We start from the raw sequence: 27,730 nt of genomic DNA, 5'->3' as shown, positions 1-27,730 counted from the left end.
TAACATTTAAATTGTGCTTCAGACACAGCATTGCATAAGCTTTTTTGTGGTGACTTGGAGTTTTTTTGGTCAGGAACAGCTAGGACGTGTACCAAGAACAGAATCCTGGACTGTTTGTGCCTAAATCATAGGAAACAGCCACTTCATGAGTAATCTCTTAATTCAGACTTTTGTAAGGGAATCTCATGTTTATCTCATATTTTAGCAGTTGAAAATAAATAACAGAGCTCCTTTGTTTCTACCAAGTTTTATCCCACCAGTATGCCTCTGAGTTCCTGGTGAGGAAACGTCGAGCAAATTCTTTTATGGAAGAAAGTAAGAAGGGAAATTTAGAAAGAGAATGTATTGAAGAATTATGCAACAAGGAAGAAGCCAGAGAAATCTTTGAAAATAATCCTGAAACTGTAAGTATGTGATGAACATCTGTGAGATAAGCAGTACTTCTTTGCAGTAGGATTCTAGAGGTACACAGGATTCACATTGCAAAGCTTAAAAAAAATCTCAAACCTTGCAGACCAAGAACTGGGCTGAAAGTCTCCTGCGTATAGAATCAATTAATACTAAACAACATATAAGCAAAGAAAATAGTTGAGTAGATATTATTTTGATTTCAGGTATGGATCACCAGTTTTAGACCACAGTTGTCTGCGTGCATTCCATGTGGGGAAAGCCTGTTAGCTTCAATTAAAATTTTACACAGAGAATGCATGGCAGTGCAACTCTTTTAATGAAGGGATTGAACGTATTACTATGAGCTTTTTTCCTAGTGGAGATAACTGTTCTTCAGCTCATTCCCACTGCACAGTATTTAGCATTAGGAATATTGTAGTCAGCTTCATCCTGTAAAGGGGTTATTATGTACAGAATATGTGATTAAGATGAATTCCTGATTTGCAAGCCATGTATTAGTTCTATGTTCTGTCTTTGATAACATTGCATGTATTTGGAGATACTGTTTGTTGATATTTAAGTAAAAAAAATATTTCAGTAATCAGTAGTTTATTAAAAAAAAAATCTAGTTTAACAAGACTTCACTTTATTTGGAATGAAGTTCTTGTAAAATATTCAACCTATTCCATGTTGTGGTGTTTGGGGGGGTTTTGTTTTGTTTTGTTGTTATTGTTGTTTTTAATTTAATTTAGTTTATTTTTTTATTTCCCTTCTTTACCTGAAGATAAAAAAGGAGGCTTCTCTGTCTCTAGTAATAGTATTGGGCAAGATCCTCCCATTCTAAGAAAAAATTTTCAAATTTTCATTTTGACCTCCAATTTATTATCACATCCAATTCACTTTCATTGCCTTCACTTTAAAATTGTCAAATTCAGTGCAGAATCTTAACCTTCTCTCCACTGAGTCCTTTGATACGAAATAATCTACTATCTTACCCTAAATAATAGAATACATGCCAAGTTTTATATGCATCATTATGAATCCAAGTGATTTTCTTTTTTGCTTCTTTTAGAGTTATAAGACAAATACATTTTAGAAAATTTTCAGTGTGTTTTGCTGTATTTCTGTCTACCTTCAGTTTTTCTTACCCTCTGTTTTTCTTTTCTTTGTGCAGGAGTATTTTTATCCCAAGTATTTAAGTAAGTACAAGAAACCTGAGCAACTCTATTGTGTCATTCACTACCCTTCCTATTTGGATAATGTTAGTTTTGTTATTCTGCCCACAGCACTAAAAGATTTCCATGCTTATTATAATGCATACTAGCTCTTTGGCAGTCTGATGTGCTTAGATCCCAGCAAAGGCACTAAGAAGGCTGGTCTGTGATCAGCTGTCCTTAATATACCCAGACAAGTTTTCTAACTTGTTTCAAACTGTGAGAAGAGAGTCTTTGAAGATGCCATGTATAAGCTGTTGTAATTTCAGTCTAAATGAGTGTTTGTATCCTATGTGTGGATTTGCATTTGCAGGCTGCCTTGCCTCCTATCGAGCAGGAGTTTTCAGGGTTACTGCAGTTACTCCAGATTCTCCTGCTGACCTGAGGGCATGTGTCAATGGTAAGTGCTGCTGCTGGATGCTTTACCTACTGCACTCACACTTGAACACACACACATGTCCATGGCTAGGAAGCAGTTGTTTTTGCCAGAAAAATACGCAAATCTCTATTTAACTCCAGCAAACAATTATCTGGGAAAAGAATTTGACAAGAAATTTAGGTGAGAGAATTTGCAGAGTAAGTGACTGTTTTTAATTTTTACAAAGCATACCAAAAAAGAAACAAACTGCGAAATGGAAGGCAGACTTTCCAGAAGCATAAAAGCGTGTGCTGTCACAGCTCACCAATGTTCCCTAGTATGGCCTCAGTACTCTGCCATATCTTTAGTAACGATACTTGACTCTGCCCTTCAAGCAAATCCTGTTTGATGAATTGAGCGAAGAGGCCACCTGGCAAATTAGCCTTTATACTACAGTTTGGCCCATGGTTACACTATATCCTTTGTTGAAGGGTGTAATGCCACTAACTGAAAAAATCAAACATGAGCTAGAAGATCTAGTTATTTACTTCAGATACAAGAAGACCACAAAGCAAAGAGTTTGTGATGCTGCTCAAATATGTAGTTTTCTATGCCCATACATTCATAATACCAGTGTGAACTGTATTTTTTCTAGTAAATTCACAGGAAACATCTGTAGCTCATTCCCTACTCGTCACTGTAGAAATATCTCTCTGAACTTCTTAAACTTTTACAGCCTATAAGCATCAGAGAAATTTTCTTATTCTTGATCATCTGTCCCTGTTTTTGTCACTGAAAGCAAAAGAAGGTGAGAAAAATTCTTAATAATGACACTCTACGTGGTCATGGATGAACATATTTTCCAGATCACTTAGCCAACGTGCCTGCTGTCATAAACTAAAATATACTGCCATTGATGTCACACTTTCTCACTCTTTATTGGTTCTGGGAGAAAAGAATTTAGCAGAGTTGTGTGAGTGCACAGTGTTTCTGTATTATCCTGTGAATGCAACTAGTTAACTTGTTGTTATTGTATTTCTCCATTTGGATTCATAATATTGAGGAAAGACGTGTTACTACTGTTGGTCAGTCAACAGGAAAAAGGACAAGTTAAAAGAGTTAGCATAACCTTTGCAAGTGTTCCAAAGGCTTGACTGTTCAAAGGACTTTATGCAGAGCATTTCTGAAAAGGAAATACTGCTGAGAAAGCAGAATAATTAATTCCCATTAAGACTATGACTTTTTTTTGGAAATGTATTTTCATTGACTCATGCATCTTACGATACTGAATATCAAGCATTTTTTCATTTTAAAAGTTTTGTGTTTATGTAATTATCCGAATTGTTTTGATAGTGTCAAAATGAAAAATCCAATTTTCATAATAAGAAAAAAATTAATTATAACAATTACTTTAGAACAATACAGTAACTAGTGTGAATCTCAAGATGGGAAAGAATAAAAATAACAATGCGAATAGAATTTTAAGGTAACTTGAAGTTCCTAAACGTCTGTATCACATAGTTGCATACTTAACTGCTTTTGAAAATAAAGGCTTAAAAAATCCCAATGTTTACACTTATCCAGCTCAGCACGGCACATGTTCTGGATACCAAAGACTTAAAGTGGGAGAGGATGTTTCTTGCCACCTATCTTTTCACTGAAGCCTGAGTAGATCTTATGACATTTAGTTGTTGTCACGCATGTTTCTCAGAAGGATTTAGTGAATAGAAGGTCAGAAGGAGCCCCAGAAGTTCACCAGTTCACTTTTTTTTTTTAAATTTATTAGCATCCCCAGTTCTCTTCCTGTTTATTTACTTAATTCATCTTATTCCATCTATGTATATTTTGCACTGACAACATAACCCATCTTCTGTGAGATCAGACTCACATGCCATCACTACTTTCTGCACAGAAACATTCATACTCAGTTTTTTTCTGCAATTGCACACTTCAAGGGTACCTTCCACATCTGTCATTTATAAAATGCTTTGCTTGTTCCAAGCCTGGTTCACACACTTGTTCCTTGACCTACAAAAGCAGAAATTAGCAAGCAAGAGAAAAAAAATGTAGGTAGTTACACAACTATTTTTTTTACCACAGGAAATTGCTGTGACAGTCATGTATCAGCCCCGTTCCTTTTATTTCTTCTTTGCAATTTCTTCTGCCAGTCTTACCTGAAACTGGAGTCCTTTGGTCTGCAACATGAGTATTAAGTGCCGTACAGTAGCTATTCTAGAGATGCTGTATGGTTTTGGAGCTTGTCTGGCCTTTGAGGTTTGGGATTTGCTTGCAGCAGAATTTAAATATTAAGTAAATTTAATTGACAAATATGCTAACAGTTTTTTTTAAACTCTCTTACACAACTTTAAACTTACTCTTCTGTGGGGCTCAACATAAAGAAATTCAGTGAGGTTTTTGGCACAGAATCACAGCGAGTTTCATTCTGCAAGATTACTTGCCTTTCCAGCCTACTTTTTTTTTTTTTTTTAAATCTGAGCATCCCAAAATTCTGTCTTCATTCTACCTGTTCTTTTATAATACTCTTTTTTCATGTTTATTTTCTTTTTAGAAAACATGAAATAACGTCCTAAAATATGTACAAAAACATATTTTTTAAGAGGAAACAGTATATTTGTGACTTCTATAGGTTTGGTGATAAATAATCCATAAGAGTACTGACAAACTCAAGAGAAGTAAATATAAGGACACTTGATATAGTATGCTGACAAAAATTAGGAAAATAGTGGAAAAAATTTGAAGAATTTATGTATTTTGGGCATAGCAAAAAGATAGTGAGCTTTGTGTTCTTTGTCCCAACTATGTATTTTGAGCCTTGCTTCTTGAAGTCTTGCCAGCATGCATAAAGAATCTTCAGTTGATTTTTCCAATCTATTTTTTTTTTTCCATTGAAGCTAATATTTGTGACAGGAGACAGCATTATCACTTATGTATTCAGTCTACATGTAAGGCTTGGGCAGCCAAAACAAACTGAGGTATAAGTCTCTCTATGAACACAATACAGTTTCTTGAACAGAGAAACTGAGCTCTTGAATTTTATTCTGGGGTACTTGTTGAAAATTTGGAATTTCTACTGAAATTTGTGTCAACGTAATAAGACAGAGCATTATTCTCTAAAGGGTTAAATATGTCACTAATATTAAAAAAAAGTAGTCAAGACTTTGGTCACAATCTGCAAGGATTATTGTGGTTTAGTGAATCACTTGTTTTCAAGTAGTTTTCTGTCTGATGAAGAATACTGGTGGCTTTAGATTTTTTTTCACTTGCAGATTCTGGCTAACAGAATTAATAGCAAGAGTTTTGTATCAATATCTGATCTTATTCATCAAGCCTCTCCCTGTTTTATGAAAGGTAAAAGGTACCTGTGGAAGACGAAAGGAGAGATTAATCTGATCCTTGAGGGAAATATCCTCAAATAACGTGCACTTCTAATGTTTTCATCCTGCAGAAATTTCAAACCAGTGTAGCCCTCTGCCATGCCATAGAGATGGATATAAGGATTGCATAGATGGACAAGCCAGATATACATGCATCTGTAAACCAGGATGGCAAGGAGAGAATTGTGAAAAAGGTATAATCTCTAATCTCACTACAATATTAGTTCTTAGGAATACAGTTATAGTTCTAGTGCTGAATAGTGCTGATCTTGAAGTATACCTACATGCACACAATTGTCAATGGTTGTGTTTCCCTGAGCAACGATTTTTATTTTGTTTTCCTTCTAGATATAAATGAATGTGAAGACTTCAATGGAGGTTGTAGCCAACGCTGTTCTAATTTGCCTGGAAGCTACCGTTGTTTATGTGAGGATGGCTACTTCATGCATTCAAATAAACGAGATTGCAGAGGTAGGAAGTGAGGCTTAAGGAGAGTATCACTACATAACAATCCATTGCCTATCGACTTAGGGGAAAGAATTTAGCCAAGTAGTTCCATAAATGCTCTAAATCAACAGAAGCTTGCATTGCTACTGGAAGCTTGCAGGCCTGCTTCAACTAGGCTGCTCATCCTACTTCCTACCTTATACTGCTACAAACATTTGTACAACTGTTTAGTGAACAAGATCAAAGAATGAAGATGTTGAACCAACTAAGGTTCAAAGAAAGTTTTAGTCACTAACCAGTTTCATATCTCCTTTAAGCTTGTTGAAACAGAAACATAGAATGTTGCAACCAGCTAACATTGTTATCGTGCAAATCCTATCTGGCAAACACTGGCTTAGACTGAGTCACTCCAAATTTGCTGTCTTCTTTTGGAAGTTTGTATGTTTGTTAGAGAATAAACTATTAATGAAACTGAAAATGCTGTACATGAAGAAAAACATTTGTCTTTCAATCACCTAGCATAATTTTTTCCTCATACATGAATAGTTGTCAATTTATTATTGACCACGACCTATGCATTTCATTCCACTCCAGATGAAGTCTATATATTAAAATAATTAGCAAATCTTACTTCAAAGAAAAAAGAAAAAAAAAAAAGCAATATCTTTTCATTTTCACATCACATATTTTATTTCTGAACCATGCCAACCATTTCAGATAATGTTAAATAATTCAAGAGACAACCTAAGGGTTGTCTGCCACTGTTTCTTCCTTTAGTCTAAATATATTTGAGAGTTAATAATTCCTCTGGAAATACCAGAAGAAAAAAAAAATTCTGTTATGTCAAATAGGGAAGACAGGTAAGCTATTTAGAATCTCTGCAGTTCTTGGAATGATGTTGAAAAAATCTTTTAAAACATATATTGAAGCTAAAAATACACAAACATACTTTAACAATTTGGACCAATGATGTAACTGATTCTTTGCAAAGGTTTTATTGTAACACAATGCTTGGCTTAAAAAGAACAAGTTATTTTTAGTTATCTGACACTAGAATCAATGAGTAGCAGACAAAGTGAAATAACTAAGCAACTAAAAAAAAAAAAATCATAAACATTTTCTTAGAGAACATTATTATTAGACTGAGATGTTTCTTCTAGAGTTCTACTCTACCTTCAATAGTGACATAAGTACAGATCTGGGTGTTGATCATTCAAAGACCATCAGATTGGCAAATAACTTGAAAACTAATCAAACAGAGTACTAGTTAGGTCATTTAAAAACTGGATTTAAGTATTTAATTACAATCATCTTCAAAATTATACACCAAGGAATTTAAAGCGCAGAAAATAACACTCAAAAAGTAGCCTGTATTTTGGACAACTGTGACTTCAAAAATGTTTTGAATCCTCACAGGCAGGTAACAGACTCAGTTCTCCCCAGTGCAGTTACTACAAAACCATGGGGAAAACCAGAATGATCCTTGCACATACAGATGGGAGTTAAAATGCTAACATGGATTGGATATTTTTCTGTCTACAAGACATTTAGTTAGATTTATACTATATGTTGTATCCAGTTGTCACATTGACATTGAAAAATATGAAACAACACAGAAGATAAACACTGGAATGATTTGGGGGATGAAGAGACAGGGAGCAACATGAAGATCTGTCAGCATAGCCAATTGTGACATGTAAGAAATGGATAGGATTATTTCTTGTCTTTCTAGATGTTTTATAAAAGACGGGATATTATTATGCAGTGTAGCTTAGCTTATAGGAAATCCACAGACTATTTCTCTTACTGCATTCCTAGATATGTTTCTCTTTTCCTGTTAGCCACTAAACATGTGAGAAGATTTTAAAGGTAGACAGGCAGAGAATTCATTTTTGACTGAGAGTCTGCAGAAATGCCTTTCAGGGACCTCTGGAAGTCTTTAGTGCTACAGTTATAGACCACTATAAAAGCACAGAAAACCTAACTAGCAAGAGACAGTTTGCCAGCCTTACCAAGTTCTTACAGTTTTGGACCAAGTTAAGAAAAAATGGTATGCAAAACAGTAACTTATTTTTAATAACTTGTTTGTATTTTTAGATATAAATGAATGTGCATTACATCCAAACATCTGTGGGACAGCTGTCTGTAAGAATACCCTGGGTAAATATGAATGTGAATGTGCAGAAGGCTACACATATAATTCAACTTCCAAGAATTGTGAAGGTAGGACTTCCCTTCCTGCCTCCTTCCCTCTCATATTCCTCCATTTCTTTCCATTTTTGAATCTACTGCTATACAAAATCCAGCATCTCTTATATGGTATATTGATTACTATGGAGTTACTCACTTGTTTGTTCTTTCAGGGGTCCAAGATATACTGCAGGCATTTCAATGACTTGCTGTGAGGTCTTAGGGTATCCAGCATAGTCTTGCGTGTCCTCCTGCAATGCCAGATGATTTTGTCAGTTCATGGGACATTATCTGTTCCACTGTAAAAAGGACTTTCTGTCCAAGCTCTCAAACCAACTAACAGGTTTTTTCTGGATAACTTGGAGCAGTGCATTTAGCATCTGGACATTACTAGAGTGTCTTGTATCCTGTTTCTAAGCACCATTATAGTTGTGGTGGAATATAGATGGAATATTTCACATTTGTCAGTTTACTATATGTGTCTAACTTGAGAGAGGTTATAGGAAAAGCAATTAAAAGTACTTATTCGTCAGTTCCTTACCAGTTAAGACAGAAATATTTGTAAGGAGAAGAAGAAATGAAAACAAAGCTTAATCTGTTGGTGCCAAAATGCTAAAAAGTTTTTCTTTATCCGTCTAATAGGTTGTTTAGGTTTATTTAGCCCTCCTGGCTAGGGACTAAGTCTTTCTTTATATGTCTTTAAATTTAAATTACATTATAGAGCTTTTCGCTGGGGTCAGTGAAATTTAACATTAAATTCAATTGTCTAATCCCTCCTTGAGTTCTGTAGTTATGTTGAAAACTAACAGCATAAGAGTGAATTGATCTCCATTGTAGGCTGGATATGACAACACGACAGTTGTATAAAGTACCCAATATTTAAAATGATAAATACTTTTCTTCGTCCAGAAAAAGAATTGTGGGGAAAAAAAAGGACCTGCATCAAGAGACTCTTCCCTCTTTTGTGAAGTGTAAAGATAGAAGAAAGAAACGCAAGACAAATTTCTGTAACAATTACAACAAAGTTGAAAAGTGTTGATTACTTGTGGTAAAATGGCAAGAAGCCTCTCTTCCAAAACCATCATGAAATAGTAACTATTTCAAGCATTGAAAGTATTTGCAAACTTGTTCTACAGTGTATTTCACTCTGTTAAAATTTCTGTTCAGTACACATATCAGAAATTCAATTTCAATTGTAGAAGAGGGATATGAGCTTTTGGAGTTTTACTATGAAGGAGATATTTCTGCCACATACAAAAAAATAACATCAGTGATCGATTTTTATTTCAAATGCTAGCTCTATTTTATTGCTCAAAAGGAGAGAAAAGCAGTTTGTTGCTGGTTATGAATCTTTTGCTCCATGCAGCATTCTTGTGATAAAGTTTTTCATTGTGGTAATGATTACATATTCAGACATCTGCTCTTTATCTAGTTACTATGGGATTAAAACTTAACTGACAGTTTTATGCCCCTTTTTGAGCTACATGCATGGGAATGAGAACTCATGGTAGTGTATCTAATTGTCACCCCTTCCACGACTCTCTTCAGATATGTGGGTTGCATCAAATTGAATTGAAGTGTTATTTTTCTTTTGAATACAGTGATCCCAGAAGGCTGCAAGATGAGAACATAAAAACAGCAAAGATTTACCTCCTGTATGGAACTGCAGCAGTGCTGACAATAAGCTTTTAGACATAGTTATAATGACATTAAATGAGTCACCAAATCCACAGAAATGTAGCCTTCCTAAAAGACTAAATGGCATTAGTTTTTTTGCTGTATTGCATGTAGGTGATCAAATCCAGTTACATTTGCTAAAAAATAAGGTTTGCATTCATTTATACACGCTTATATTGATGATGACTGTTACCATAATGAGGAAGAGATTTTTTTCCACCAGTTCCTACGAGACTTTTGCTATGTTTTGTAAGACATCATCAGAGGGAGAAATCTGTACAATCCAGTCTTTTTTCAATAGAAATCATATAATTTTAGATTCAAATTTATATTCTTCTCATCTCATGCTGAAACCATATTTTAAAGAACTATCTAATTATTTTGTGTACCTATCTTCATATTATTTTTCCTTCTCTGAACGGGGAACTTCTCCTAAGGAAGTGAATGAGCCAGTTAATCAAACAAGACAGAGTATTTCTGCATTTCAGATATTAGTCCTCCCTAGTACCTGTTGTGAAAATCTGAGACAAGGAATAAGGCTTTCCTCTTTCCTCATGAATTGTTTAACACACACAAAACCCTGCTTATCCACATTCATGCTCTGGGGAAATTACTATGTTTCTCTAGCAGTATATAGAATGGCTCTCTTCTAGGACATGGTTTGCAACTCCTTCATGGCTGATTTTAAGTCTTAGCAACTCAGCAAAAGCAATCATTCAATCTTGCACTGAAAGCAGCTGTACGAACCCAGGATGCTGCAACATATCCATGAGTTTGTCTGAGGAGCTTCTGATGACTATTTTATGATCTGGAACTATCATTTGGACAGATCTGTGGGAAGCTCTTGAAATAGCTCAAACAAGCATGCAAAAACATTGAGGAAATAGCTCAAACAAGCATGCAAAAACATTGAGTACAACTCAGAAGAAGAAAAGGATAATTTTAAAGCGATAAAAAAACCTCCAAAAAGCCTAATCCTCTCCTGATTCAGCATTTCTATAGCAGGTCAATTAGCTCTGCATGGGGAGATTCTGCTATTTGGACTGATAAGGGATTCCAGAACAGCTGATGTGGAAGGTGACTTTCATAGCTATGCATGAAGCTTGCTGTCCTCCTGTTCATATCATACACTCTGGAGGGAGACCTTACTCATGAGCATTAGGTTTATTTTGGCAATGGAAATTTACATCTCCCCAAGACTAGCGCAAGTCTCTGAGTAATTGATTTAAGATAGAAATTCACCTGTCAAGCAGTGTGCAATAAGCTTTCATAATAGGTTCATAAGTTTATGTTTGTCTGCAGGCTCTGGGCCTGAGGAATGCATTCAAAATGAACTACTGCTTTCAGAGAATTCATTCATTTCAGAGATTTACTCTATTGCTACTGGCTAGCCAATGCTTGTAGTTTTATTTTTTTTGTATTGGCTGGTGTTCACGTGCTGGAAGGGGTAAAGAATATTCCACAGGGAACAGTACCTCCTAAAGCATCTCTACAGAGTCATGTTTCTCTGGAAGGCCTTGAGAAGAGTTGCTTCTAGGAGTCTCTCTACTTCCATTCCTCTCAGGAGATGTTGAATTTTTCCTTTCATATCTTCACTGCAAAGCAGGATATAGGTGTTTTTTTTTACCTTCTCTTCTCCATATGCTCAGGCCTAGGCAGATTTCTCACTCTCTTCTGATCCTCTAGTGATCATAACAAGAATGAAATTTGTTTTTCCAAAGCAAGCTGAATAGGAAAATATAGATAAAGCATTATTCTTACCCACTGCATAGTATGTGTAGATTCTGTTTTGAATTTGTCATTGCCTCATTGATATGTTTGATAAAATTAGAAAAAACAACCAGCAACAGAACCAGCTTGACATCGTAATCAATGGGTTTGTTGTCATAGTTTTAAATAGACATGAAATTGCCAGTCAGTGGAAATTATTAGGAAATGACTTTCACAGTAGAACTCCTTTTACCAAGCTGAGCTTGCAATCTATTGGGATAGACAACAGCCATCAAGACCATGAATAGTTTAATGATTTCCAACTGGAAAGGAGTACATATGCCAAACAAAGGAGAAGCAATCTAACTGTAGATGAAGGAGATGAAAGGGTCGAATTTCAGTTCTGCATCAGCAAAATACTTCTTAACAACTGACTAAATTCTGCTGCATGAATAATTTGTGACTATTTTCTCTGAGGCATATGTGGAAATAAGTATGAATAAGGCTCCAAAATAAGCTCTTAAGCATTTCAATCCACCCTCACATCTTACCCAGAACGTTTGTAGTTTACTGTTGCAGGAGTTTGCTTGTATGTATATACATTTGTACATTCAGAGTAACACATTTTAATAGGACAGCTTTCTCAAATCCAAGCAGTGAAAATTCTTAACACTGGCAAATGTTCTCTGAAGATTGTAATTTCAGGCACGTCATAAGTGAATTTATACAGTCATTATATAAGACTAAGTCAAGTTATGATGCTGCAATACAAAAGCATCTGCAAGAAGCTACATCAGATCAATTAATGGCAACATCTAGTACTATATTTCTGTATTAACAACTTCTTTTATTTACTTATCTGAGATTTTGGATTTGTAAGGCATTTGAAGAAATTTGAAGAGAGAAGCAGAAGTCTGCTATGCAACATTTTCTGCAGCTATGTACCTGAGATCAATTAGAACTTGAACAATCCAAAAGGCTGTAGTCAGCAACTGTCCAGTTATATCTTAGGAAACTGTCATTTGATAAGTATCAAACCTTTCATCAGAACAGGAAAGCAGTGTCGTCAACAGATTTCTATATTGCATCCTATGCCTTTTGGTAGCTAAGTCCACAAGACTTGATATGCTCCTAGCATGCAATGCAGTCATATTTAAACTTGCTAAGCTAATAGATGCTGTTTTAAACTTAGTTTTTTTGTGAGATTGTTGTGTGTTATTTTAACACATATTTTGCTTTGAAATGATTTTGGTCGTATGTGAATAAAACACGTTGCTTTACCACATAGTGGCCATATATACCTCTAATACTCTAAATTTTGATTATATCCATAGGAAAAGGAAGAAGTCTGACCCAGAATAGCATTTCTACCATAACAGTAGTGATTTATTGAGGTCTCCTGTGCTAATGCAACCACCTCGCATCTCAAATTCTTACTGCCTCACAAATCAGACTAAATTTTACCCAGCTCTGAGTGCGAGGCCCTTATCGGATTGCTAGGTTTTATACATCCAGCAGGTAATTCTGGATTCAAAATTTTACACAGGGAACATCCGTTAGCATTAGTTTAACTTAGCGGTAGTCACCTGTTGGATTCATTTTATGCTGGAGAACTCATCTTGTTTATCATTCAATTAATTTAACATATGTTTTCAGTCTGTTCAATGAAAAATCTTAAAAACTCTTGCTGCGTGCTTTCATCTCTTCTAGATATTGATGAATGCGCTGAGAATACTTGTGCTCAACTTTGTGTAAACTCTCCAGGAAGTTATAGCTGCTATTGTGATGGCAAGAAAGGGTTCAAGCTCTCCAAGGACATGAAGAATTGTGAGGTAAAACTGCACTGCATAAAATTCCATGTGGAAAATCACAAAGTTGGATATCTGTTGGTGACAGGATGAGTTAGCTTCAAGAAGATAGGAAGCTATTTGAGAACCAATTCAAAATTGCTGAAAAATTGCTGGTGACTTTGAGCTATGGTTTGACTCACAAAGCAGACCCAGTAAAGTATTTGGATACCATTCAGTTCATGCATACTTATTTACACAAATCTTGTCAAGAGAAGCTAGCCCTAGCCAGTCTCCTTTATTTTCTGCCTCCAAAATAGATCCCAGCTTTCTCCTATCATACAAATAATTCTTGTTCAGCTTACTCAGAGCCAGAATATTCCACTTGCCACGTGTTTCCAGGTTTTTCTTAGACTGCACAAAAGTTTTCACTCACTTTTGCGGAATTACTGCAAGATCCTGTTTGGATCAAAAAAACAAAAGCTGGACTGTTTTCCACAGTTTTCATCTGCAACAGCTTAAGAAAAAGGATGTAGTAATACTTGCCAATTGAAGAGCCTCTCACAGCCAGAATGGACTGTTGTTGCTCAGTTGGAAAATTTACACTTATTAGTAGCAGAAAATTTGGAACTCTGGAGAATCTGAGTACGAGGCTTTTCTCGTGAATCGTTCTTTATATGTTTTGAAAAATTCATGCAGGCTGAGACTTGTTTTATGAGGTGAGTGCAGATAACTGCTAAGAAAAAAGAAAAAAGCAACAACACCTCTAACACAGTACAACAAAACTGGACCTAAGCCATAGGAATGAGGTCTGGCACAAGCGCTAGCATGTATACGTTAGAACTTGTTTGTACTTGCTAAAATTTAATATCTGAACAACACTGGGAGTCACTACATTTCTTTTTCCTTTTTCATCAAAGGAGAAGAGTATCTTCTAGCCTCATTACATGCTCATAACAGCTGTTTGGAAGTGATTATCTGTCTATTTGGAAACTAGTTTCTGGCCCTGAAATTGAAAAAAATAGTTTAATCAGTTGAAAAATATATGCAGTTCAAGGACTAGTTATATTGGCAAATGTGAAATGGAATAGCCATAAAATTAATCACACCTGTATATTTAATGAAACTGCTGTGTCATTAATGCACTAGAGTTTAGTAACTGTATTCAGCTGTTTACCAAATGAATATCTTGAGAACAAAAGAGCCTTTCACATATATTCTTGTCACCTCTATTCTATAGGACTGCTATACTGCCATCATATAATCTTTTATTATACACAATGTGTTTTGAGGGATACCTTCATAGCAAATTGATTTTTAGGCTCCTACTAGTCAATGTATCAGTGCTCTAAAGTACATTCTGCATATCTTCCCACCTTTCTTCAATGCAGAACTTACTCCCTCTACCAGAAGACGTTCCAAGTGCTTTACTTTCAAGAGAAAACTGAACATATTACTTTACTTGTAAAATCACAGTTCCAAAATACAAAGAAGCCAACAATGCCTGGAAAGGGTAGTTTACATTTGTTTGCTCATTATTTTACTAGTTTAAATCTGCACCTGATGTAGTTTCTATGTGCAGAAGCCTGTTTAAAAGTTTAGGTAGCTGAATATCTGAAAAAATAAGTGCTGCTGATTTTGATGTTGATTTTGATTTTTCTCTCCTCATTGCAGCTGTTGCTGTCTGATTGTGATGTCTCATATTTGACTTTGGCTAGAGAACTAGGATTAATCCCAGCTTTGCATACTGTTAAAGGACTTTTAGTTCCCACAAACACGTAGAACTCCTCTTTTACACTTTTCCTGAGAATATTCTGTCTCAGGACCTTCCTGTTCCCATTAACAGTTCTCAGAAATATTAATTCAATGCTGTTTTAGCAGGAAGTGAAGTCTGTTGCTGGTTGCATCAACATCCCCTTCCAGAAGTCAAATAAAATAACTACATTCAGTGAACACACAGACAGAAATATTTTGTACCAATCTGTTACTGTATTTACCTGTAATTTGCTTCTTTTTATTCCAGGTAAATTATTCTAGTTGTACTGGAAGTTGTTCAGCTATGACTAGTTGTATATTGGTATTGATAAAGAGAAGGTGATCTTTACTTATTTATTTTTAAATCTACTCAAGTCACAGCTCTGACCTCTTTCCCTTCTAACACCTGATTATGTTTAGATTCCACACAACTTTAATAATGGACTTTGGCTGGACTCTAGCAGATGGATGTCATAGGTCCCTGGTGACAGAAAATGACATGATGGAATATGAGAAATCTTGATTAAAATAATGAATATTTAAATAGTTGCAGCCCACCAGAACTTTTTCAAGCTATCCTTCAACAGCTTAAATAAATGGACATTTATAGAATCATAGAATTATTAAGGTTGGAAAAGACCTAAGATAATGTACTCAAACCTTCCACCTACCACCAATGTTGCTCACTAAACTATGTTCTTTAATACATTTCTTGAACACCACCAAAGACAACCACCACCCTGGACAGCCCATTCCAGTGGATTACCACTCTTTCAGAAAAGTTTTTCCTAAAATCCAGCCTGAACATCTCTTGGTGCAACTTGAGGCCATTCTAAACAAAAAAAAAAAAAAAGGAGAGTTATCAATTTATGTATTGATACTCAAGTTTAAAAAAAATTAGTGAAGTCATCTGTTGCTTAAACAAACAACAACAAAAAGCAGCCTAACAGGAAACAATAGAATTTGCTTAATGGAATTTCACAATACAATGTTAACGGTTTTTTCTTTTCTATTACTTTCAGTCTATTTCTGCGTGTATCCCACTGAACCTAGAAAGGAATTATGAGCTGCTTTACCTGGCAGAGCAGTTTACAGGGATTCCTGTTCTGTACTTAAAGTTTAAATTGCCAAATGTCACCAGGTAAGCATTTGCTATTGATAAAAGTATGCTTGGAAATCACAGACACTTGTTTCCCTTAATTTTCTGAGGATGTAGAGTGGACTGTGTGCATAAGTTATATCACCTTCCCCCATGGGTTAGGATACCCTTCTGTGGAGAATGGATTAACTCAAGCTCCTGCATGTACACTCACTTAAGGGAGCATGGAGTCATTTGAAAGTGGACAGGCAAGAGTAATGTGCCTGGAGTTGTTTCACAGCATCTCTTAATTATTGTACTGTGTCCTTGAGACACCTCATCCTATATATAAACAGAAACTGTCTGATGTGGCAAAACTAAAAGGCCAGCAATTTTCTTCCAGACGCCTCAGAAGCAGGTAGAGCCAGTAGCAGCTGAGTACCAAACAGGAAACAGTGCAGAGCTAGGTAGGGCAAATGTGAACCACTGGCATTCAGATGTGACCATATCTATGAAAAAATAAGCTGGAGTCTTCCAACCATTACAGTCCTACTTACCAATGTTGTTTGGAGGAAAGAAATGTATGGACTGGAAGAAAGAGTTCAAAGAGATTGAGACTTGAGTGTGCAAAAAAGGGAAGAGGACTGAGGGTATCATAGGCACTAAGTCCTATTGGTTTGTACACAAGAGAGGGAAAAAAAAAGTGGTGTATCTTTGTGACAGAAGCTTACTTTTCCCTTGAAAGAAAGAGCAGGGGTTAGGAAAGGTTGGAGACAGTGTCAGAGATACAAGAAATCAATTAGAATCCTCAAATAAAATTCAGATATTATAGGAGTAAGAGTTCTCTGTTCTCACATATGGCAATGGCTTTAAGCTTGCTGCTGCTGCTATTTCAACAAAATCAGGCTAGGGCTGCCCCAACCCCATGCTTCCTTTCAGAGCTTTCTGAGGACACTGATAAAGCACAGTACCTTGTATATCACCACCTACATGATTTCCTTTATTGCTGTTAGAGCAATTGACAAAGATAGTGACCTCTGTATTACTCTTGGACTTCTTCATAGTGGCAGCCAAAATTGCAATGTTTCTTGACTTACTGAACAATTTCAGAGTAACAGTAAAGTAACAGTTAAGCTGATGATCCCCAGAGCCTCAGAACCATACAGAAAGACATAAATATTGAGAACTCTTTCCTCTGCCATTTTTCCAAGTTGACCTGGCAGTAATGCTTTCCTGGAAGACCTTTCTAATAAGATAAATGTTTGAAGCTATCTTAGTAGCCTCTGTAAATACAGAATGCTGTGGGTCTGCGCGAGAGACTGACATCTAGTGGACAAAGAACAAGACTGGGAGTTAAAATGACCTAAGTTCTCAATTTCTCAACTTTATTGTTTCCAGCAAATCCTTACTTCTCTGTACTTTGTTTTCTCCTCTCATTCTTAATCTCTTTTATCTGGCCCAGAAGTTCTGGGAGGTGAGAACTGTTTCTCACTATGTTTTCCACTCTAGCCTGTCCTATATACATAAATTGTAATTTTGCTATGTGTATGTTCAGCTGCCAAGACACAGACAACAAATTCTCAAATTAGAGAGAGATGCATAAAAGACAACATAGCAAATTGCTAAGTTATAATTATATATATAATATATATATAATATATATATACATTATATATAAGGATAGCACTTGGCAACCCCATTTTACTAAATTACGCTGTAGATCACATATTTTTCCCTACATCGTATTTCCATGCAATGCAATAGGGATATTGCCTCTATCTTCTTAATAAACAGGATGTGTTATCCTTCACATGCAATGCTCTTATGAGATTTGGTAACTGAACAAAAGCTTTTTCAAATCCCAGTTCCAGGAATCAGTTGCTAAAGTTTTCCCTGGATTTAGATAAACAACATTAGATTCTGCCTTTGTCTAATAGGATGCAAATATCACAAATGCTCAGAAACAGAATTACCAAAAGGTGACTATCTATTAACTTTTTCTTACCCTACTAACAGGTTTTCCTAGGCTCTTCAGTACTTCAGTATTCCCATCTTAATAAAAAAAATTCTTCTTCATAATTCAGATTTTCAGCAGAATTTGATTTCCGGACATATGATTCAGAGGGAGTTATACTATATGCAGAATCCCTTGACAATACAGCATGGATTTTGCTTGCTCTTCGTGATGGAAAGATTGAAATTCAATTCAAGAATGAATTTGGAACAAAAGTTACCAGTGGAGGAAAAGCCATTAATGATGGCCTGTGGCATATTGTAAGTTGGATTTACCTCTCTTTCCCTTCCTTTAATCCCCTAATGGAACTATACCATATGCAGAATCTAAGGAACAATTCTGGAGGCTTAAAATGATGCTCCCAAATCACAGATTTAAAAAAATTAACCATGAAATGTGCAGGGATGCCCTTCCTCTGGGAATTTGTGGCACCTGTTTATCATCATTGGTAAAGAGAGAATTAACACTAGCTAGAAACATAGGAATTCTTTGCAGTCATGAAAAAAGAAGCAGTAGATTATTAGAAAGTGTGATTGCAGGGTGAACTGCACAGTAATAAAACACTTTGCCTAGAAAGCAAAATTTACTTTCAGTAAACGAGAAGTCCAGCTTGTTCTTCAAGCTCGCACAGCTAAGATGAAAGACCTCGCCCACCATCTGTAATTGACACCGTATTATTAAGACAAATTTGTTTTTAGGGAGTGAGAGAAGAGAACCTAGAATTCTGCATAGACCTGTTTCAGTTCAGTTCAACTTGATTGAGATTAAAATTCTACTTTGATGCCTAACAATAGCAGGAGCAGGTGCTGAACCTGTTCTGTTTGTGTTCTGTCTCACTCACTCAATTCTCTGTATCAGCTTACAGTGAAATGGAGAACTGTATGCCAAATATAGAAATTGTACAATTGTAGAAGTCAGCATCTTGCAAATTCTATAGAGCATGAAACAAACTAATCAGCTGTGGAGGTATTCTTGGGGGTAAAATGGGAGTAAAAAAAGATCATCTTTCTATGAGATGTCCATGGATATGGACAGCTGTGATGATCCAAGTTTAAATATGCTATAAAGTACTGAATGCATTAACACTATTTGACAAGCCAGATATTTAGAGATATAAAAATAATACTTCATACAGGTACATATAATTAGCATTTAGAAATATCCTACTTGTTTGTATGTGCCTATTTAAATATTTTCATTTCATTCTAGATATCAGTTGAAGAACTAGAAAACAGCATCAGCGTAAAAATAGCTAAAGAGGCAGTGATGAATATTAACAGCCCAGGAACTCTCTTTAAGCAATCACATGGTTTCTTAGAAACGAAGGTGTACATTGCAGGATTACCTCGCAAAGTTGGTGACAGTCTCATTAAACAGGTAACTAAAAAAATAATGTTAATTAAAACTTATTTATTACTTTTTGTATTTTTTCTTTTGCAGTCATGCAAGAAAGAGTAGTAGCTTGAAATCTGTTTAGAAAATGAAAATTGGGTTATTAACCACTGTTTTGAAAGTAAATGTGCAGAGAACTTTGCAGTCTATCCTCTTGTTTCGGTTACAAAAACACAGTGTTTAAGGCCTAATCCCTTAGGATTCTGTACCATTTTTTTTTTTTAAGATATCTTTAAGATTCCCTAAATCAACTAAATCTTCTGCTGCGTGAATATTTTGGAGTGACTCACGTTTGTGGTGCTAGCTTCTGCTATGCCCTAAATGGGTATGGATATCACTGTGCAGGTAGCACAATGAGCTTTCATTTCTACTATATATATACTATATATACTCCTTAATAGCCCAGGCTAGACACCACCAATGATTCACTCAGTCTTCCATTCCTAGCTTGTTGATGAGGGTGGGCACAACCAAGTTGCTTCAGCTATCTGCTTCAGAGTCTGGGTGCCCTCAAACTGGCTGAGGGCTAACAGAGAAGACAAAAAAATAACCGTACACCTAGTTTTTCCTTCTCTCTCTCTTTCTTTTTTTTTTTCTTCCTAAGCAAAGCAGAGAGAAAAAATATGAAGCAATACAACAGCATCTCCTTGTCTAACAGGAAGTAATTACAGAAATTTCTTCAGAAATGTCTATGCTTTCATACAAGTAGAAGACTAGAGAAACAAGAAACAGTGCTATTGTCATTGTCCTTGAGATATACAGAAAAACTATAGTAATCTAAGCAAAAGAACAGCATGAGCTTTAAAAATAGAAGCAGTCTCTTTTTTATACAGATAAGTAATATCAAAACTGGAAATATTAGGATAACTTATTGAATGCTGAGGTACTAAATGCATGCCATTTGTTTACTCTCAAGTATCAGTTCTATAACGTATAGCACTGATAAGGCTATTACTGGCTCTACGTTGATATGTAAAGTAAGACTTTCTTATTAACATTTTCAAAATAAATTTGAATTCACATGCCCAGTGCTATAATTCCTCTACAGATTAACCCTCGGCTGGATGGCTGCATTCGTGCCTGGAACCTGATGAATCAAGGACATTCAGGTGTAAAAGAAGTTATTCAAGAAAAACAAAGCAAGCACTGTTTAGTAACAGTTGAGAGAGGATCTTTCTATCCTGGCACTGGCATGGCAAAGTTTCATATAAACTATAGTAAGTATTTTTTCTGTCTGTTCTTATACTTTTTACTGGACTGTTGATGGAGGTGATGAATTTTAAAGGAAAGTAAAAAACAAAAAACAAAAAACCTAAACCAATGCTAAGCTATGTGCCACTACATCCAGTGGTGATTCCAGTAATTTTTTTTGAGAAATATGCTTGAATGAGCATTTTTGGTCCCACTGATGTCATCAGTTTAATTTGTGCTTTAGATTAGGAAGCATACTCTTCATTTGCAAAAGATAGGCACTAATTCTAATTAGATCTAACTCTGCTCTGTTTGTCTGCTGAGAGACCTCCAATGGTATTGACAGAGAAAGTATACTGGGGATGTGGAAAAGGATCATTATAGTTTTGTTAATGCAATTCATGTTTTAAATAAACATCCCATTTGAATGCCTAACTTGCTCCTCCTTAACCCAAAACTTTATTGCCTGACTTCAAATTTTGCAAGTCAGAATCATCCTCTGTACTCTCAAGTTCCTGAAGTGAAATATCTCTAGTATCATCGCAAATCTTGTTGTCATTGCACTTCTATATCTCAGATGCTATCCTACCCTCCAGCCCCTCCTTTCTTTTTCTCCAGTCTTTTTCATCTTAGGACTTGCTATTCCTTCTGAGGCCTTTTATTTATATCCCCTAGCCCACTTCAAAAGATTTCTTCAGTTTCTTATATCATGTTTCCAGTCAACTCAATGTGAGTGATTCTTATGCCACTGAAGGTTCTTTTGATTCCCTCCCATTCATTCACAAGTTGACATGTCTCCTCCCGACCTTTTTACGTGGGGCTGCTGCTATGCCTTCACTCCTCCACCCTCCATTCAGTTCCCAGCCCCGTACCACTCTCCTCAAATTCAAGTGGCTACTGCTGCCTTCCCACAAGCTGTTGTAACACACTGCTTCCACTCACACTTTCCTCTGTGTAGGGATCTAACCTCACTTCATGTTGTAGAATTTCTGCTTCCTGAAGAAACTACTAGAAATCAACTTAGATTTTAATGGGGAAAGGGAGGGCAGATGCTGGAAGTTACAAAAGATGACAAATAGCTCTTTAAACAATTTTTGTATTAGCTTCACTGTGAATACATCATATTAAATTATATTCACACCATCTGCACATTCGTTTTACCCATCTGCGTATTCCCATTTTAATAGTGGAATGATTTGAGAATGTAAAAATGTGTCAGAACTGCCAATCTTCTACTCAATGGCAGTAATTTATGAGTTACACAGTTTTTTAGGTTTGATCTTAAATTGACCTATAATAAATACGGCACCTCTTCCACATTAAAACAGAGAAAACAGCATTATAAAATTCCAAAGTCCTGTAAGAGCACAATAGCAAAGTGGGTTGTTCTGGTGGTTCAGTTTAGACTTGCAGTTCTTTCTAGAAGTTCCAAAATTCACTTTATCTGGAGATTAGAACCAATTTTTCCACAATATGAAAACAGATTAAGTACTAATATTTTGAGACTATATTAATTTTTCATTTGCAGGTAAACTAATTAATTTCAATCTTTTCTTTTAAAACAGATAATCTTGACAGTGCTGAAGACTGGCTAATAAATGTGACTATGACTATTCGCCCATCCACAGACACTGGTGTTATGTTTGCTCTGGTTTCTAATGAAACAGTGCCTCTTGCTTTGTCCATAGTGGACTCTAACTCTTCTGACTCACAGGTGATCTTACAGTTCTAGCAGCTGGAACATCAACTCACACGAATCACAACTCTCATCTTTGTCTCATTTAACTTACTAGTCATTTGTGAAAAAGTCAAACTAAGAAGTTACTTACACGCAGTGGAGGTGGAAGGCTGAATTAATATTTTGCAAAGCGCTTACATCATCTTTTGATGTGCAGAAAATGAATTACTATTTGTGATTGCTCCAGCAGAGACAAAGCACTAACTGCTCCTATGTTAGGTGCTATCCGTTATATCACGTCTCTAACCTTTTCTTCCAAATGCACAGAGCAGCAGAGGAGGTGTGGCAGAGGCTGAGTCGTGATGTTATAGCAATGATAGTATGTTAGTTTCAATTTATAAACAGATGTTTTTGCTCGTCCATACATCTGCCTGAAATGAGAGCACGTAAGGAAAACATGGTTGCCTTTGAAGCTGTAGCAGTACTCCTTTTGACTTTAAGAGAAGCAGGATTTCACCTCCGAACCACAACCAAAGAGTTTTTACAGTGAATGTTCTCACTTATAAATTTCAGAATCACTTATGTTTACAATGGTGATGAAGCTATCAACCTTCAGTATCTTTTCCAGCTTAAGATACAACTTTTTAAAACATCTCTCATATTCCTTTTCTTTCTACTTCCAAATGTAAAATGTATCAAAATTAAGTATAATTGTGTGTTAAAGTTACACATAGCATATTTTGTGACTTTATATTCTCATGTTTAGGAAATCATTGTGACTATTGGAAACATCACTGTGGCAAGTCTGGAATCAAAGAAGCTATGTACACCCAGGAAAGTGCAAGTTGGACTTCTGGTAACCAAACAGCAACTTCAGCTGTCTGTTGATTCCCGCACAGACCAAAGCAATTCAGAGCAACTGTCTGTCCTGCATCAAGCAATGATGACAAATGTTGTCACTTACTTGGGTGGCCTGCCAGGTGAATTATATTTATTTTCATTCATTTGTTCTTTTGTACAAGCCTCATTACGTTCAGCCTTGCCCAAGCTGTACAAAGCATACAACTGTACAAGAAACCATTTACCCTTTTCACCTCCCAGATTCTTCTTGTTTCATCCAGTCTGTGCAGCTTTTGAAGGAGCTCAGTTTTCAATAGGATCATCATTAGGTCCATTAAGAGGCATGAGTCTCTCTCAAGACGTTTGAATTTGTAATTTTTTTTTTCTTTTTAACCTGGGAAGGAGTAAGCATTATATTTTCTGAAATGCCAGTAGGAACTGCATCAAGTATATAAGAAAACAAATATTTATGAGTAAATTGTCAGAAATGCAGAAGCTTAAGTCAGAAATATTGTTTCAACAAGTTGACTGACAGTCTTTGCGAGATGGAAAATACACTGAAATAGCAAATAACATTTTGTTTAAATAAACCACAAGTGAATCCTCAGTGTTAAAACATGAACAAACATAATTTTGTACACGAAGTGTACACATGCATATTTGTACAGCAGTTTGATTTTGGAGTGAATCATGCAGAACAAAGGCATTGCCACAGACAATGATTTTTTGGAGCCTGAGTTCCTCAAACTTAAAAATTGGTAGAGGAAAAAGACCATGGTTACGATGTTAAGTTACTAACAGCAGAGCCTTTCTATTATCCTCTGTTAGAGGTATTTTAGGAAGAGTAAGTCACAATCTCTACAGAAAGCCTTACAGTTTTTATGAACGTAGTCTTGAATTGACATCCACGTTACACGTGGGCTGCATTGTCAAAGCACTGCCACAGATAAAGCCAGTGTTTATCTGCAATGCGTTTCTTCCACGGGAGAAAATGTATACATGAGCATAAAGTAGTGAGAAACTGTGTATCCCGTGGAGATGATCTGTTTAGGCATTTTTCAAGGCAGCATACACTGCGGAAGCTGGAATTATGATTTCACCCTCTAGACTTACTCATCAGAATAGAAACAAGACTGGGCAGTACTGCAGCCCCAATCCACAGCTGTTTGAAATGATAGTTGCCTCTGCTTTCATGCAGAGGCAAATCTTTATACAGTGGTAGTAGAGGATATAAAAAATTGTCACTAAATGTGACTTTCTTCTATAATTTTGTTTTTGAATGGGTATACAATGTCTTGTAACCCAGCTAACCAGACAAGTTTCATTCACATAGAATATATAGAATAAGAATACTCTAAGAGTGCAGTACTGTCAGGCACCGCTTCAGGTAAGTGTTTTTGTAATGCCTGCTGACTTTTCAAACAGAGATGAAGTCTGTATTTGCTTAGTAGATGCAAGTTAGTAGATTAACAGAGCCGTAATAACTTGAATACGATTCTAGTCGCTTCAGAGTCTTCTTCAGGTTTGTGATATCTGACTCTTCCTAGCACATTGCCAACACCGAGGCCTTAAGAGTTAAGACCTTAGCTAAAGTCAAGCATCCTAAATAGATAAGAAGATGAGTACATATTGTATTCTGAGGCCTCACAGCAGTTCTTGCTTGATCCTGTGCCTAACATATTGAACGCTGGAAGCACATCAGTGATCTGATTCTAAGAAAGCTAAATGAGCAACAGATAAAGTGGGTCTCTCACAGAGATTTCACATGGAAGAAATAGTAAGGAAGCAATAAAATGTGTGCAGTTCCCAGGGGTCCCCTATTTGAGAACGTGCAGATTTTAATCCAGAATGGTTTTCTGGCAAAAGTCAGATTGTTCTTTCCATGACCTCTAAACCTATAAGCATCTGTTTGTAGGTCAAGAGAAAAACAGTGGGCTCCATGGCACACAGTACTAGTTCATTGTAGTTAAGTGTTTCTCATAGCAGCATTTCCTGCATTATGTATAATTTTCTGGTTTCTGGTTGGAAGAACACTTAAAATGCATATTTCAAATTGTATTGACCCTTCTCAGCTTTGCTGACTTTATCTCAAGGAATCTTAAACAGAAGGGGAAGAACTTAAATGCCAAATTGCTGTTTTCTCCCACGGATGACTAACGGAGGCAGATTGGAGCGTTCCCATGATTTTGCCAGTCTGAAAAATACCTAAGACATTGCATGCCATGGCCTAATAAATTGAATGTGTTTCTGTGCAGATGTTCCTCTGGGTGCTACGTTAGTAACTGCTTTCTATAACGGCTGCATGGAGGTGAAAGTCAACAGCAGACAGCTGGATCTGGATGAAGCCATTTTGAAACACAATTCCATCAGATCTCACTCGTGCCCACTGATTATGGAGTAACCATGCAATTCTTAATTTAACTTTTTTCCTTTCAGATATAATTTGCATAATTAGTCTCATGTCATAATGAAGCCTGTACTGTTTTATTCAAGATGTGCCAGGAAAACAATCAACAGCGTGTTTTTCCACCCTTTTTTATAGAATGTGGGTGAAAAAATCTCCTCTTTTCAGCTCTACAGAGAGACAGTCAAGATCAAAATTCCGCACTGTTTTTTGTTGTTTTTGTTGTTGTTGTTGTTTTTAATTCATATCAGTGATAAAGCTAGATTTATCTTCCATGCTCAGACTAGCCCTTCGTATATTTAGTTCGGAAAGAGAAATTTTACGTCTTATTTTTCATATATCAGCACGAAGTTACAAGTTGTAAAGGTTAGCAGTATATTAGAATGTAGACAAAATCATTCTCATTAAGCTTTTCCAAATATAACATACAAAGAGAAATCTGTACAGGTTTTGTAGTACATGCCTTCAGTAAAAGAGAAAATGCCCTGGAATCCAGAGCCCAAGCTGTCTGTGGGTATGTTTACATATTTGTACCAATGTTGGTAAAGCGACTTCCAAACTATTTTTTTTTTTTCTTTCTTTCTTTCTTTTTTTTTTTTAAACATAGTTCATCTTTGCAAAGTAGCTTATATTGTACCAACTTTAGTTCTTCTATTTTAGGAACACAGCTTTAGACTGTTCTGGATTAGATCAGGTAATTTACTTCTAAAGTGGATTAAAATACAGGCGAGGCAATTTTAGAAAACAGAAAATTGTATGAAGGAAAGAGCTCTGGTCTTCATCATGGGAGAGCAGACTGGAATTTCCTAAGTAAAACTGAGAGCTTGCAGCAAACTGTTATTCAATTTATGACAAATTTGGCACTCCTCAATACGAGCACCCTCTATGGTCCATCATAAATTCCCTTCACTTTTGTCAACCTTGCATTCACAGAGCCCCCAGAAGAGATTTATTTGCAAGCCGTAATACAGTTGTTTCTGACCTACCTGAAAGTCTCGATTTTACTAGCAATATCAGAATGTAAAGCCATGTTCTGCTCAGCCAAGTTTAACAAAACAAGTGATTAGAAGAGTACTGTTTTCCTCATGTTTTAATTTCAAGTGTTTCTGGTATTTCTTTCACGTTCTTAGTGTTCTTTCTGCTTCCAGCCTCATTTTCACGCAACCAGAAGCCTCTCTGTGCAGCTCACATATGGTTTTGTTAACCCCAATACAAATAAATTGCAAGAGAATTGCTGTAAGCAATGAGTATATATACTCCCATCCATCATCTGGAGAGTCATTTATCTGTCAAATTTTTAGAACCAGGGTTTGCTTTCTTTGCTCAAGACAATGAAGTGGAAATGTATGTAAAGAAGGGTGGATTGTGACAATATTCATTTTGAGGATAGTCTTTCTCTGGAGATGCTCCCATTGACATTAATGAGGTTTCTTTCACAGTTGAGTACAAACACTAGTGCATCATACCACAGAATCTGAGCCCACCTTTCAACATTATTGCTTTGTCTGAGGTTATTGTTAACACAGCTTCCCACTTGTGCCCTCAGATATAACACAGTATTTGCTCTGAATTCTACACCAGCCAGCTTCAAAATGGTCTCTGAGTCTATCCAGCACTGATTTGTATGCAGCTGCTTATCAGCATGAATTCCATACATCTGACACCCAGGGGCTAATTGCCAGTGAACTAGAGGTTCAATTTGCTAAGAACGAGTGAAAAAAACCCTTTCATATCTCCAGATTTTATGAGAGGGAAATCACTGCAGGAAAGCATCCTTCCACCTCCTTGCTTTCTTCCCATCTCAAGAAACATGTGCTTCATTTGGTCCTAGTAACTACTGAAATAAGCATTAAAATAACAATTGAATTCTGGAAAGCTCTTGGCCAGTATCTGCTTTGTACAAGCATGCAGAGAAATAGAGAGGAAACACAGTCAAGCGTCAACAGTACTACAAACTCTTATATCAGCCTGTGTGAACTGCAGGAGGAAAGGCTGGTGCTTTTTTTTTTTTCTGTTTAAGTGTAAAAATTGGTATAGAATTGAAATTAAAGAAAATCATGTTTTCCACACAGACACCACTTCTTTTTGTTATCGTTCAAGAATATTTTAGGATACTGTAGTTGCAATGAAATGTCTCCAGTTTTTAAATGTAAAAGTGCCTCCCTATTGTAAAAATTAAACGAAGCAGCATTTGCAAGTTTTTTCTCCCA

At 36.1% G+C, this 27,730-nt stretch overlaps 1 protein-coding gene and 1 long non-coding RNA gene across 2 annotated transcripts; one reads left to right on the top strand and one right to left on the bottom strand.

Moving 5' to 3' along the window:
• PROS1 (protein S) lies at positions 1-27,730 on the top strand. Its single transcript, XM_019619569.2, has 14 exons — positions 1-404; positions 1,565-1,589; positions 1,918-2,004; positions 5,429-5,551; positions 5,706-5,828; positions 7,902-8,027; positions 13,092-13,213; positions 15,946-16,064; positions 18,086-18,275; positions 19,225-19,392; positions 20,456-20,624; positions 22,164-22,312; positions 23,043-23,256; positions 25,372-27,730. Exons 1-14 carry the CDS (start codon positions 306-308, stop codon positions 25,515-25,517), a joined length of 1,860 nt encoding a protein of 619 aa, XP_019475114.1. The 5' UTR covers positions 1-305; the 3' UTR covers positions 25,518-27,730.
• On the bottom strand, positions 3,735-13,084 carry LOC109369666. The gene is made up of 3 exons (XR_002119071.1): positions 11,147-13,084; positions 8,152-8,245; positions 3,735-3,990 (listed from the first exon to the last, which is right to left on the bottom strand). It is a non-coding gene; the product is annotated as an uncharacterized LOC109369666 (long non-coding RNA).

The sequence above is a fragment of the Meleagris gallopavo genome, chromosome 1, assembly GCF_000146605.3.
Source record: "Meleagris gallopavo isolate NT-WF06-2002-E0010 breed Aviagen turkey brand Nicholas breeding stock chromosome 1, Turkey_5.1, whole genome shotgun sequence".
In the NCBI taxonomy this organism is placed as follows: Eukaryota; Metazoa; Chordata; class Aves; order Galliformes; family Phasianidae; genus Meleagris; species Meleagris gallopavo.
The sequence above is the reverse complement of the archived record's forward strand: the minus strand, read 5'-3'. Positions and strand labels throughout refer to the sequence as shown.